Source organism: Manduca sexta, chromosome 13 (genome assembly GCF_014839805.1).
Source record: "Manduca sexta isolate Smith_Timp_Sample1 chromosome 13, JHU_Msex_v1.0, whole genome shotgun sequence".
Lineage (NCBI taxonomy): Eukaryota > Metazoa > Arthropoda > Insecta > Lepidoptera > Sphingidae > Manduca > Manduca sexta.
In genome coordinates this window covers 912,674-926,913 of record NC_051127.1, presented here as the reverse complement: position 1 = coordinate 926,913, position 14,240 = coordinate 912,674, and the positions used below count along the sequence as shown (strand labels likewise).

General features: G+C 32.6%; 1 protein-coding gene across 1 annotated transcript in view; it reads left to right on the top strand.

The window, feature by feature from the left end:
* The first annotated feature begins 490 nt into the window (after positions 1-490).
* Positions 491-14,240, top strand: part of LOC115453992 (hypoxia-inducible factor 1-alpha) — a 90,374-nt gene continuing 76,624 nt past the window's right edge. Inside the window, 1 exon segment of the mRNA XM_037438053.1 lies at positions 491-935. Coding sequence (XP_037293950.1) covers positions 559-935 — 377 coding nt within the window. The 5' untranslated portion in view covers positions 491-558.

Genomic DNA, 14,240 nt, shown 5'->3' with positions numbered 1-14,240 from the left:
TAGTCTCTATTAAATTATGAATAAGATAAAGTCTGTTCAAAAGAAGGAAATTTCACCCAATGTAGCAAAAAACTAAGTATGATACCTCATTGCTAGTATCTGTCATTGATGCCAATTATGAATATTCTATAACAATTGTAATTACCTATGTGTTAACAGGTGTATTTTATTCAATTTTTCATTTAAATCTTTATTTTAGCTTTCCTCGAAAGGTATTGCCATCTTCAAGTTATGTAAATGAATGATCATTATCCGCAACTTATGAGTAGGTCTCATTACGTCCACGAGTTATCGATAAGCACTTGAGTTGACAGAGACATTCATCCTTTTATATAAAGAGTATTATTTGCCGAAAGTCATATTAATACGTGAAGTATGATAAAATATATATTACAGATATTTCCAGGGTCGGAATAAAGCGTTATCTAACACATTGTTATTATCTACTTTTTGCCACTATGGCTTTTATACCCGAGATAAGACCATCTTTCGCGTTATCAGTCGCTTGCTGATTTTGTACCTCGATGGACTGCTCCGTCGCTCCATCAGAGAGTCATAATGCTCGTGAACGGGTACGGGGAGCAATATGCTGACCAGTGTTCCGTCGGAGGACACTTCGAGGAGGCCGGATGGAATGTGCAGTGTCAGTTGAACCAACAGTGGGGACATCAATCCGTCAATAATGTGTGCAGTTTCGGTGCTTACGGTCCGGAATACCCCGGACAATATTATAGGAGTGTTCCGTACCAGTATGGTGTACCTCCTCCGTATAATCCTCCGAAGGTGTATCCTCGTCAGGTCGCCTATGTACAGCAGCCTATTGTTCCAAACTTACCCTGTCATCAAGCTCAGCAATGGGACTATAATAGTATGTGCTTCAATGTGGATGGACAGGCTTGTCAATACACAAATGTTGTTGACTTAGAAGATTTTATGTGAGTTTTCTTGATATTTTATATCACTGACAGTATTAACATTTATCTGTCTTTCTATTCACTTTGAGGATGTATAAAGGCTATAAATATTTTTTGTCTATCTTGAATAATTTATCCCGGGTTTTAGTTACATGAACTTGTTTTATTTATTTTATTATTATTTATCTCCATATTTAACTTTTGCCTTGGTAAAGCTCCTTTCTCCATAGTTCTGGGTGTTATTATTGGATGTAAGATCCAATGTCCGGTTAACGGAGTACAATAATATTCAGTGAATCACTTCTGGTTAGTATCGCAACTGTTTATGGACAGTCATAAAAAATAAACTTTTGGTGTATCTAGTAGTTTAAAAAAAAGTAAACGTTTTCCTTGACGTTTAATGGAATCGTTTTAAAAACTAACGAAAATGCGAAAGCTTTTATCGAATATTTAAACAATAAAATAAAATAACCCATTAAATAATTATGTGACCGCGGTGTTAAACTGGTAAATCTACTTTTCTTTACATTTCAAAAAACCGTTTCCAAGATTTATTGAGATTTTATGGTGTTTACTCGAGCCCAGCTTTCTGAAGTATTGTGTTCTACATTCGTTATAGATTCACATGTGTATTAATCTAATCGAATTACTTATTATTTCAATTTGAGTCTTGTTGCTTACGTAATTATCTGTGCTTTGAAGAACTGAGTTATCTGTGATTTGTTTTCACGAACCGACTTGTCGGTATGTATAGGTACACACAGCGATCGCGCCACGTGGTTTTCAGCCAAGCCGCACCGATTTCAGACAGTTCATGGCATTACTAATGCATGGAAATATGCCAAGCAGTCTCGAGGTGTATCAGCTGATTGTGTCTCGTGATTAGTAGATCTTGTATGAAAATCATTACCAATGAGTAATTAAATATAGGAATAACTGGAGAAATATGTGTTGCCTGTCACATTATTGTCACGTGGTTATGTTGCTGTAGTCATTTGTTTAACAGTATTGATCTACCAATACCGTAATGTAACAGTCGGTTTCTTCTTTTCACTCGAGTTTCCTACGTCCTCGATTCTGCGCTGTTTCGGCCTTGTGTTTTATCATGTCTAAAAGTGTTAAAACGAGGTACGTTTATATACGTGTTTTGAATATAGAGTTCATTTTCGCAAAATTTTTCATTTTTGTGAATTAAACGTATTTATTTCCATTTTCTATAAATAAAAGTTGTTTACTTATTCTTATTTTAACACGGATTAAATACAAGCTGCGCTAATTATATAGATAATTGTAAACAAAAATATCTTGATTATAAAAATGTTTGCATACTGCTTACATTGTGTGTTTTTCCATCTGGCTATGGATACGGTGTTAGTAATTTGAATCACTTTTAAAACAAACTGTAGGGGAAACACATGCTGTGGATGATTGCGATATATCGTTCGATGGTATTTGGCTAAATTGGCTTTAAATTTTCTTTAATTTCACGTATCAATAAATTCACCTGTTCTAATTGTTTCCCAAGTTTGTTGAAGGCGGCGATAGCCGAGTTGGTTGTGGAACAAACTGCCGAGATGAATGTCCGCAGGTTAAAAACTCAAAGGCACACCTTTAACTTTTCTTAAATTATATGTGTATTTGTGAATTTTCGCTTGCTTTCGTTTCGTTCGATGGTATTTGGCTAAATTGGCTTTAAATTCTCGTTAAGATCACATATTAATAAATTTAGCCAACTGTTCTAATTGTTTACATTTGTACTGTTGTAACTATTAATGAAATTTTGATTTTCTACCGTGAAGTTAAAAATAAATTGCAATTTACACAAAATTACCAAAAGTCGATAAGTTTGTACTTTTTAAATGTTGTGGATCAAAAAGGCTATTTAATGGTTTTTTGCACTTGCGTCATTGTATATCTAAATTGTGAATTCAACAGGTGTAAATTTAGATGTCCATAAGAACTTACTGCATTAACTATTGTTAAGACTTAACAGTCTTAATGTATTATTCAAACAGCATTATCGCGGTTTACATTTTCTATTTCCACGAAATCTGGTACATTCTAGCGGTCACAGTCTGCTGGAGGAAAATGTTTATCTATTCATCTTTTTTATGCTTACATTAAAATGCCCCCCATTTTGCAAACACTGTCTAACTTCCCTACTAAGAGGTCGTGAACCAAAATAAAAACGCTGTCCTGATACGGCTTGAAATATTGCTATTTGTTTGTGAGTGACTCATCTTGAACTGCAGACAGCCACGTGATTCTGATTTAAATTACATAAGGTCGAATGAATAAAAATTGTGCCAATAGAAAATTCTGCAATTAACAACGTAAAGGTATTTCTCGGTCTGATCTACGCTTGCCTTCCGCTCATTAAAGCTAGCGCAATATAGGAAAGATTCAAGATTATTGACCTCAACGATAATGCGTATTAATTAAATTACTTATTCTAACTTCATGTTTACTTATTTGGAACAAGCTCCTGCTGTCCAGCGGGACTGTTGATAACATAACCTTACTCTTTGAATGACCCATCACACAAATATCATGCAAGCGATAACAGTGTTTGCCTGATAACATTATCAAATGGTGTTTTATTAACTTTAATGTATTAATTACTAGCGACCCGCCCCGGCTTCGCACGGGTGCAATGCTGATACTAAATACACTACAGAAAAAACTGTGAACGTTGTATATAAAAACATAGCGGCCCGCTCTGGCTTCGCACGGGTATAACATAACAAAATACCAGTATTTCTCCACTATTTAGTGGATGTTATTATACATATAAACCTTCCTCTTGAATCACTCTATCTATTAAAAAAAAACGCATCAAAATCCGTTGCGTAGTTTTAAAGATTTAAGCATACAAAGGGACATAGGGACAGAGAAAGCGATTATTTTTATTCTATGTAGTGATAATGTACAGCTATTAGATTATAGCTTGCTTAATATAGTACGTGATAGATTTCATATTTATTATCTTCATTCCGGTGCATCGTAATGGAATTAAATGTGGCTAATAAGTCCTATCATCATATTCATTATTTCCGAAGAAAATATTTTGACCTTCAAAAGGTTAATAATGACGGCTTAGGATACTATTTGAGTAGTTTACAAGATTTGACAACGGACATTTTAAATTTGATTCTAGCAGAAGATTCAACAGCGCAGGCCGAATACAAAAGGCATACATACACTCGTAAATGAACTAAGAATAAATATTTTTGCGCGATTGTTTTTATCTTTGTTGGGTTACCTTTGCTTTTTTTGATATTTGTAAGCCGTGGTGGTGCAGACCGTGAACTGCTTTTTTTGTTTTATTTTATCATGCGATTATTCATGTTGACTATGCGCGGGTGACATGATAGAATTAATCGAACATAGAGCGCTACTCGCGAAAGCGCTTTATTGAAAATGATTAAGTTTCACGCTGATTTTTAACCGACGTATGCTTTTAGGGATGATGAGTTGATTCGAATGCTTTTGTGCTTTGTATTTGGGATTATGGAATATTATTAATATTCTACAAGTGGGATCTTGAGAATTTCATGGAATTCATTTGTTTTAATAAACCGTGGTTCGTTCGAGATTTACTTTAGGATATAGTCTTGTACCCTTTGCATTACCATCACATTAAAGTTGCTAGCAAAGCCTTAAAGCTGTAACCATATGAGTTTTAATATCATTTTGTAGATAAGAATTTCATTGTATACTCCTACTTTTAAGATTCAATTTAAAACGAAATAATTTGATACCTTTTATGAATTATTTTGTAACAAGTTGGCTGTTGTTTATAAATAAATGTATTAATAACAATCTAAATATTACACTAATAATGCTTACATTGTTAGTTCGCTACGATTACGCGCATCCATAATCGTTGATCACGGGTCGGGATTTACGCGGGAAAAACTTCGTGACATACTGATTACCACGCGGGCGAAGACGCGGGCACGACTAGTTAATATATACATATATATTTTATCTTAATCATTCCGGTCTACTATAATATAGATATCTAAGTATCCCATAGAAGTAACTAGAAACCATTACAAACGAACTATCCGCGGCACCTATAACCTACAGCGCAATAAATTATCTTGTCGGTCTGTCGCGATTAACTTCTATTACACAAAATGACTCCAACATGACGGTCGGACCATGGCGCGAATCACGTTTTTATCAACGAGATCAATTGCTCCTTAATTGCATTATAATAGTTTTTGGAGCACAAAATAATTAATGATCAAGGAAAAATCGTCGAAATTTATATTGTTATGATTGTTTTGATGTTTATTGCGTCCTTACAAAGAATCAGGATTTGTCCTTAACCCAAGAAAACTGGTCTATGTAATGTTACAACTGGCGAAGATTTGTTTCGTTTCCCCCACGCATATTTGTTTATATATTGAGGCGTATTCGTTAGTAATTTATGTTGATCTGTAGATACATAAATTAATTTGTTTTTCGTTTATTTAAAGTTAATGGAGTTGTTTTGTGTACCATTAGCAGCGTAGTATCCATTTTGATTTAAATATTTGTGTCAAAGTGCCTTTGTTATTTGACAAGTGTTGTTTCTGGTCTTCGTATCAATATGATCTATTAAACGTAGAATTATGTTTTTAGTACTCTTATAGTAGTCAATGTGAATATTAATCAAGGAAGATAGGGATTGTCCACCAGTGGCTTAAGGGTCCACATAGCTCTTTTCCTGACCGCTTCCTTTTATGTAGAATTTAATCATTATTAAAACATTTTGCACAATTCATGCATAATAGTACCTATATCGACGGTTGAAAAGCTAATTGACTTAGCGATTTTTTTTTTCGAAAAATTTTAACTAGTTTAAAAAAAAATAAAAAGGTGCTGATTTTAAATATGTATGAAATGAATTATTATTAAAACATTTTACAGCATTCATGCATATCAGTAGCTATATCGACGGTTCAAAAGCTAATTGACTTAAGCGAAATTTTTTCGAAAAATTTTAAGTAGGTTAAAAAAAAATACAAATGTGTTGATTTTAAATATGTATGAAACTTAATGTCCCAAAAAATGTCGCTTAAGCCACTGAGCCTTTTAACCGTCGATATGTTGTGTTGCCATTCTAAAAATTTCAACTTTAGCCACTGTCGCCCATATTATCCTTTATCAATGTATGAAAAACCACAAGGTGTTTTTGGTACTCTTTTGCATGATGCAATTATCCAAACATTTGCGGATCATACAAGAAATGCGCCCGGTGTTCCACCGTGACATGTAACAGTAGCAAAGGGTCCATATAACCCGATTCCTGTCGGTTTCCCTTTCGTAATCCATGTAAAATCTAATTATCAGAACGATTTGCACACCGTATTTATTCATATTATGAATACTTTTATTTTGTGTCGGGAACATTTCACCCTTCGCCACTGCAGGTAACAGATATGAACTTTGAAAGTACCATTCATATGTTAAGCAATTCTGTAAATAACGTTGTATTGTTAGTTTAAGTATATGGACGGAGTACGTTTGTATGCCGTGCATTATAATTGGATATTATTCTACTGGAACCTCATTTTTGTGCCAACGTTTTTATTCGCGTCGGTCACCGTACGTGTCGTGTCAGTTTCATTTATATTTTTTATTATAATTTGTTTTGGGTTTGTATAAATCGTTATTTATGGTGGAGCTAAAGGCCACGTTAGATTTTAAGAAGAGTTTAATGCGCGGTTGGTTGGTTGCAAGTTGTAGAATAACGGGGTGAAGACAGGTCCAAATTCGGCTAAAATATTAGATTTGGAATCGATGCTTTAGAATATATCGCTTTGGATAGTTTGATCACAATGTCACAGCCTCTCATCAAGATAGTCATTGAAGGACATTATTTTTGTATAAAAACGTAAATAACGCATATTTAGAGGAAATATTTTTTTAAGTATAAATTATTACTTTAATGTCAAGTAATAAAGTCTATAATTCACGTACCTTAGATAATAGATACTGAAAATGAACGGTAACAAGTTTTGGTGCGTGATTCCTCATCAAGTCACAGCCGACGCATGGTTTTGTACTATTTACGTCACGAACCCTCAATTGGTAGACAGGAACGCGATTATTTTTGCAATCAGCGCCAATTGTCGACCGCTGACGTACTTGTTGATCGTCTAGTCGCACTAACTCCGATTGGTTCGTTCATTCATTCATTCGACATTGGCCTCAAAAAATACACCGGTTCTTTAATTTCATGGTAACGCCCCATCACGAAATGTGAAGTACCGATGTATTTGCTGTATCTTGAAGCATAAGTTTTTATGTTCCAAACAATGATATAAGTATTTAAGGCTTGCGTGATGTCAATTTATCTTCATTAAATATGTTTTTGTTCACATTCGAGTCCTATTAGTTCTTATCACTAACCGCCATATTCAATAAACGATCCTTATCACTTTCATCGATCTATCTCAAAAATAGACCAAACGGAACAAAGTTTTTTTGACACATCTAAAAAAAATTTTTTTTTATTGGTTTATTCTCGGAATTGGATTAAAGATTGAGATTGGGATGGTTTATTCAAAACGTCTTTAAGTCAGAAAACTTACAAGTTCGTATTTAGGACTATGAATTATAAGGTAGCTCATGCGTTGAAATAGCTTTTTGTAGTCAACCGGAGTAGAAATTAGGTTTTTGTTTTAATGGTTCGCTCAATGGCGTAGTTGTAATGTGTGCGCGGTCCGACACCGGTCTGAGGTTTTGGGTTCGAATTTTGGATCAGGCCGTGAATTTGTTTTTTTTTTCAGTTAAGAATAAGCCCCTAGTATGGAATTTGTGCCCGATATAACGATCGGCTCGCCGAAAAGTACATCATGGGATGGATAATGGCACAAACACAGCGAACCTGGGTGCCCTGATTTCAGTTCTGCCTATTTCTTTGGACACAGAGGCGTGTTATTTGTTGGTTTCGTTATTCATTTAACTGAAAACACAGCACTTAGAAATAAACTTAACATTTAAACGTACGTAAGTGCGTATTGTATGTGTGTTATTGATTCGTTGCACTTTTAATTCTATTCAAAAACTAAATTGGATTAATTTCAATTAGGAATTCCATTTTCGTGATTCATTGAAATCGTCTAGTTCAAAACTTATTTGATTTAAACAAATCGATTTTTACTTATAAAATCACTATACCTACAGATTTATTTTAATTACTCACACCACCAATCACTTAAAGCTTTTGCATATGCCGGATATACAGTTATGTATAAAATTTGACATAGCATTAATTTACTTAATAATTAAAATATGCCATATGGTTATTAACTGACGAGTTTAGAAACGATTTATAACCATTAGCAATTTGTTTTGCGCCGATCGCGTTACTGAGAATTCCATTTATTTGTAGTGTCGTGTTTATTACCTTCGATTCGTGTTTCAACTGTTTTCCTCAAATCGTTGCACTAAATGTCTCAAATACTTCGGTTATCGTTCGGACCACCGAAATTCGTTTATCATTTCCTAATGTTTGTTTGTGTAAGCGTGGGCGTTAGTTGGTAACCTGTTTTGGGTGACATGTTTGTGTCAACGACGTTTCTGCTTAGTTAATCTAGTTGTACGATTAGTTTGTTTGTTTGTCATTGCTAATATTTAATGTTTAATTATGTATCTGATACATTTTATATTGTTCTCAAAGGGCACTAAAGCCCTAAATATCGAATAAAATATTCAGTAATATACACGATGCCATAGGAATAGCTTATTTAATAATAACTGACTACTTTGAAGTTATAATTTTGTACTATTTGTTAAAACATAGAAGTGCAATACAGTTGGCATTCGTTTATTTCGGACAGAACTGAAATTTGAATGTTTGGAAACACGGTTTACCCTTGACAGAATTGGCAAAGGCGAGCACACTTCAGTGATCACATTTTTTAGTATTGTGCATAATCTCTGAGCAAATTTTCGTGTTTGTCTATTCCGAGTTATAATTAATAGTAATTTGGGCAATTACTCCTGAGTCTTAAAGTACATTCTTATCTAATTGTATAACTAGCAACCATTCGCAGTTCATTGCTCCCTCTGAGTACATCCCACAATACAATTGCATTTTTCTAGTTAGTTTTTGTTTCTATCTTTGCGTGATGTGGATTTCGGTTTGTGATATATAAAAAAGTAGCATATGGTCGTTTTTCCTATACCAGCTTCCATCGTACCAAAATTCATCAAAATCGGTTTAGTGGTTTAGCCTTAAAAGTATGACAGACAAGTTCCTTGCGCATTTATATTATTACGTTGAATCAATTCTACTTTTATTAGCTCACCGTTTATCAATTTCGACGAGTGTATCTAATTAAATATACATTTTCGTCTGTTTACGGGACTACACGTGTCGAGTTCAATGTATTATGACCCCTACGACCGGATTGCATTACAAATCTAACATTCTTTCCATTACTTTACGAACACAGCAAGCATATAAAATGTATGATATAAAGCCTCGAATTTAAGATTATATTCACCTAAATACAGTGATTTGTGTTTTGTTTTGAGATGTATTTGCAATGAACGTTCACGAAATACATGCATTTAAAAACAAACGGCAAACGGCCTTGTGCAATTCTATACTTAAGGTGGTAGCTCAAGGTCCATTTTCATACATTTTGTTTCGGCTTTAATCTGGGTAACTAAACAAGTATTGGCAAGTAAAGAATTTAAATTCACGTCTAGTTAGTGATTAGTTCTCGCAGTTGAAAGAAAAATGTAAAAATAATTAATAATCATGGATATTTCTGCCATTAAAATTTCGTCATATTAAATTTTAAAGGCCGAAATATCCATGATTATTAATTATTTTTACGTTTTTCTTTCAACTGCGAGAACTAATCACTAACTAGACGTGAATTTAAATTCTTTACTCTTTCGAAACAAAATGTATGAAAATGGACCTTGAGCTACCACCTTAAGGGGTTATTGCTAGATAAAGATTTTCATTCATTTGAATATTCCTTAAAACAAGACTTTTAGTTTGATAATTTTAACTATTTAAACATTTCTTATTAAATTGTCTATCTAGTAGTGTTGGTTGTAAATAATAATGATGTACTCATCAATTTTAGTGGCGTTTGTATCATGAAATTAACAATATTCACATTATAATAAACATGAAGCAATTAAAGTAAAGATAACATATTGTAGAAATATGATGTTTATTTTTGTTCCTGTTTGTATTAAAATTCGAATAGCGTCCAAGAATATAGTTAACGCGCTGTTTTGCTAGAGAAGCACCTTAATCAGCATTTTATTTTGTCCTTGCTATGGCCAAAAAGGATAAACGCGTTATAAGAGATGCGGGCTGTTATATATATTTATAGACGTAGGATATGAAAAATACATGCTTTTGTTTATGACTGTTCTGGAAGTCCAGAATTGCCTGGAAACCAGGTCTAGGTGCTGAAAATGTATCTCCCGAACTTCCTACTTTGCAAATAGGCGACAAAGTTACAGGTGGCGGTTTTTTATTTTATGAAAATTAAAAACAATGACTCATTTATGATAATAGAGTGATGATACCTATTGCAATTTTCTAAAAGTATGTAGTACATGCCGGGTCATTCTAGATTGCAATATAATTTCATGGCATTAATGTTATATTTACAATAGTATATTTAGGGCCCTTTGTTGATATGACCTTTTTAGTATGTTTTCTATTTATATATGTTTAGTAAAACAATTCACGGTTTTTCAGGGTCTTGTCAGTTGCTAAAGTTGCCTTTGTGATACAGAAGTACATGTATTTTATTTTGCTGCAAAACTAGCCTCTCAATTTATATTCCATCAGAATGGTGTTTAAAATGGAATATATTTCATAAATACACCTAAAACGATGCTACTATTAATATGCCATCATAATGATATTTAAAATGGAATATTTTTATACTTCTAAAATACATCTAAAACAACACTTGAATTAACCCCAGACATCGACGCCCCAGTCTTCGACATCGATTACTGGTCAATACGCAACAACCTTCATAAGATATACAGAATAGTACTGATAAGAATTGTTAACGCTGACCAAATATTAAAGAGATCGCATACGTCAGGATGATGATGGATGTATTTAGTGTATTTATCGAATTTATTAATTTTAGTCGAGCCATAATTTTACAGAACAAAAATTAATAAAGTAGTCAAACACAGATAACATGTGTATGGGTAATAATGTAAAATCATATATCTTATAAAGTTCTGTAATAGTGATTTTCTGGTGGAAGGCGATTTTGTGCCAACTCATAATGGAAATCCTTTCGATGTCAATAAATAACATATCAATTTCTAACATTAAAATATGAATTTTATAATTCTTGTAATAATTATTTTATAATATGGAAAAACTTACAAAATCCCCACTCACTTAATATTTTCTATTCCTACTTCTAATTACTTAAATAAAAAAATGACGATCATTAATTCAAATTAAATTAAAATAATTCAAATGAATCTAACTCGTGTAGTTCAGAATACTGCAGATATGTTTGAATAACTAGTTGTAATTTTGTTTACATTCATCTGCGAGTTGTAGGCTTGCGTAATCAATCTTTAGACTGTTTAGAATTTTGCAGTGAAACATATTTTAAAAACCAATATACCGGCATGGCCTACTTTTGGGACGTCTGACAATATTGAAATTCTTAATTCAATTAATGTTATTATCTCTGTGTTTTTTTTACAATAAAGTTTCATTTATTATTATAATGAAGTACTTGCGACTGTAGCTGATTGTAATGCAGCAACCTATTTTAGATTTGTTCACGAAATACCTTTTAAAGGTTGAGACAAACGTTCCCTCAAACAATATAATTGTTGACGGGAGACATAAATAGGAAGCCCGTCCAAAGGCGCTACCTGTGAAAGAATGATCCTTGATAAAAAAAATCTATACCAATTGTGTTTCCATTACCATGAGTTAGCGAACCTTTTAAAAGAGTAGCATCTTTTACTTATGTTGCTTTACAGGTATCCTTTTTTTGGTCATATTTTAATGTATTGTGGCCCGAATTTAAATATCGTGTATACAATGTCAATCGATATGTAATGTAAAAAATATCTTAACCTTGTTTAGTACATGTTTGCGCTCAAAAACATTCATATCAACAATATAATACAATTGATACTTGAAATCTACAACAAAAAACGTTGCGTCGTTGTTATTCTTATAAGTTTTTTTTATAGCGCATGCATTTCCAGTCCTCGATTAGTACATTTTTATTTTTGCGGAATAAATTATTAAGTTATCACACTAAACAGGTACTTCATATTAATTATTTATTGTATATTTTTTAACACGTGTGTAAAATGTGTAACACGTATAACGACTAATAGCGATTTAGTACCTACTAACAAGGTATAGAAGTTAGTTTCACCCTGTATTGGGATTTTCCTGCATTAAGTTAGTAAGGGTCGTCTGATGTCAAGTACCCGTCCATGACTATTGAACAATAACAATTCCAGTCAAGTTTCGAATGCGTTTCAGAAAAGGAAAAATAAAATATTTGTGGTAAAGACTGACAACGTAAGGTAAACCCAAATAATCATATTAGATTTAATTTTAGGGTTTACAATAAATATTTCACTAGCGTAAAATAACTATAATTATAATTCAAAACATTGTTTAGCTTTTCTCGTTTGTTTTTAAACCTTGTTGTATGTTCCGGTTCGGTGCCTTTCGCTTTACGGCCCATGTCGATAACGTTTCGTGAGGGCCTTGTTTTATCATATCTTTTTTTATCAATAAACTAGGAAAATGTTTGATAAAACTAGCTACGAAATGTCAGAATTTAGAGATATTAATGGAGGTTTGCTGAAGCAGTAAATAGCACTTATGCCACATGACCGCCAATTCTGTGATATCCGTAGGTGTTTACAGTATATTGAGAAATATTTTATATTTTTCGTGTAAGTATGTATCATATTTTCGGTATATTATAATATAAAATGGAATATTCAAAAAAAAATTAATAAAACTTTGAATGTTCTCCAAGATTCCTAGTCTCTCAGTTAAATCATCTGACATTTATACTATAATGACTATTTGACCAGTTATAAAATGGCTAGATTGTTTTTCCTAGAAAACTAATAAATCACGCTGAATAACACGATTAATTTATGTTGTAATATAAACTATTTTTAATGTTCTGTAATCATACATAGCCCACGTGTATATGAAGAAATGGATAAATTCAAAGTACGTAAAAGCATTAGTCGTAAACTGATAACTGTTCGTCAAATATCGCAAACAATTTTGCAGGTCAGTTATGAATTATGAGCTTATATAATATGTATAGCTTACTGTTTTATTTTTACTTTAAAGATCATTGTTTTAATCAGGTAGTTTTCTACGTTTGCTTTTACACATTATTTTATATGTAATAGAAAATAATACAAAAAAAAAATCTGTGCAATCATCGAAATAGTTTAAGAAATAAAGCAGTTATTCATATTAGAAAAATTAGTGGTGGGTTGATCGCGATATCTCTTTCTCACGCCTGCAGTGTTATGACTGGTCACTTGGTGACGTCACAGTTTGCTATTATTGTTATTTTACAGCTACCTCTTCCAGTATATTACAAAGCTTTATATATTTTTTAGATTCTGAAAATATTTTTTCTGTTGATTTCAAATGACATACATTTTTTATAAAAATAATATATTAAAAAAGTTGTCAACTACCGTATGGCTACTTTTTTCTTAATTATCTTTAAGTTTTGTTGGTAAATGTTTTAAGAACCAGCAAAAGACTTGGTAATCCATTTTTTTTTTTTATATTCTAAGAACTCTTGTTCACGTGAAGTACCTATATCCTTTATGTATGTTAGTAATAGCATAGCATGTGTATATTGTTTTTACATAACGACATTGCCTACAAAGGGAATTCACACTCATTCATTACCAATCAAATTGTTACACACACATTGACGTGGTACAATGGACATTGGACATGTCATATGATTATTCATATAGCCCTATATTTAATGAGCTTTAAATTAACATGGTTTTGGTTAAATTAGGTTTTCAAAGTTTTTATATTTTGTCTTTTAAGAAGCCATATCATTTTGAATGTCTTGTACAAGTTTCGAACTAATCTAAAACGCCACCAAATTAATGCCATATTTTCTAAATAGGTTTGGCGATATCAAATATAGACGCAATATTATTCTTTTTTTAATTATTAAATTTGGTATTCGCAAAAGATTTTTTTTCCGTTGTATTTATCAATACCCCACCCTGCAGGTAAATTTGGCTCTCTCACACCATGGGACGGATAACACGTGGCAAAAA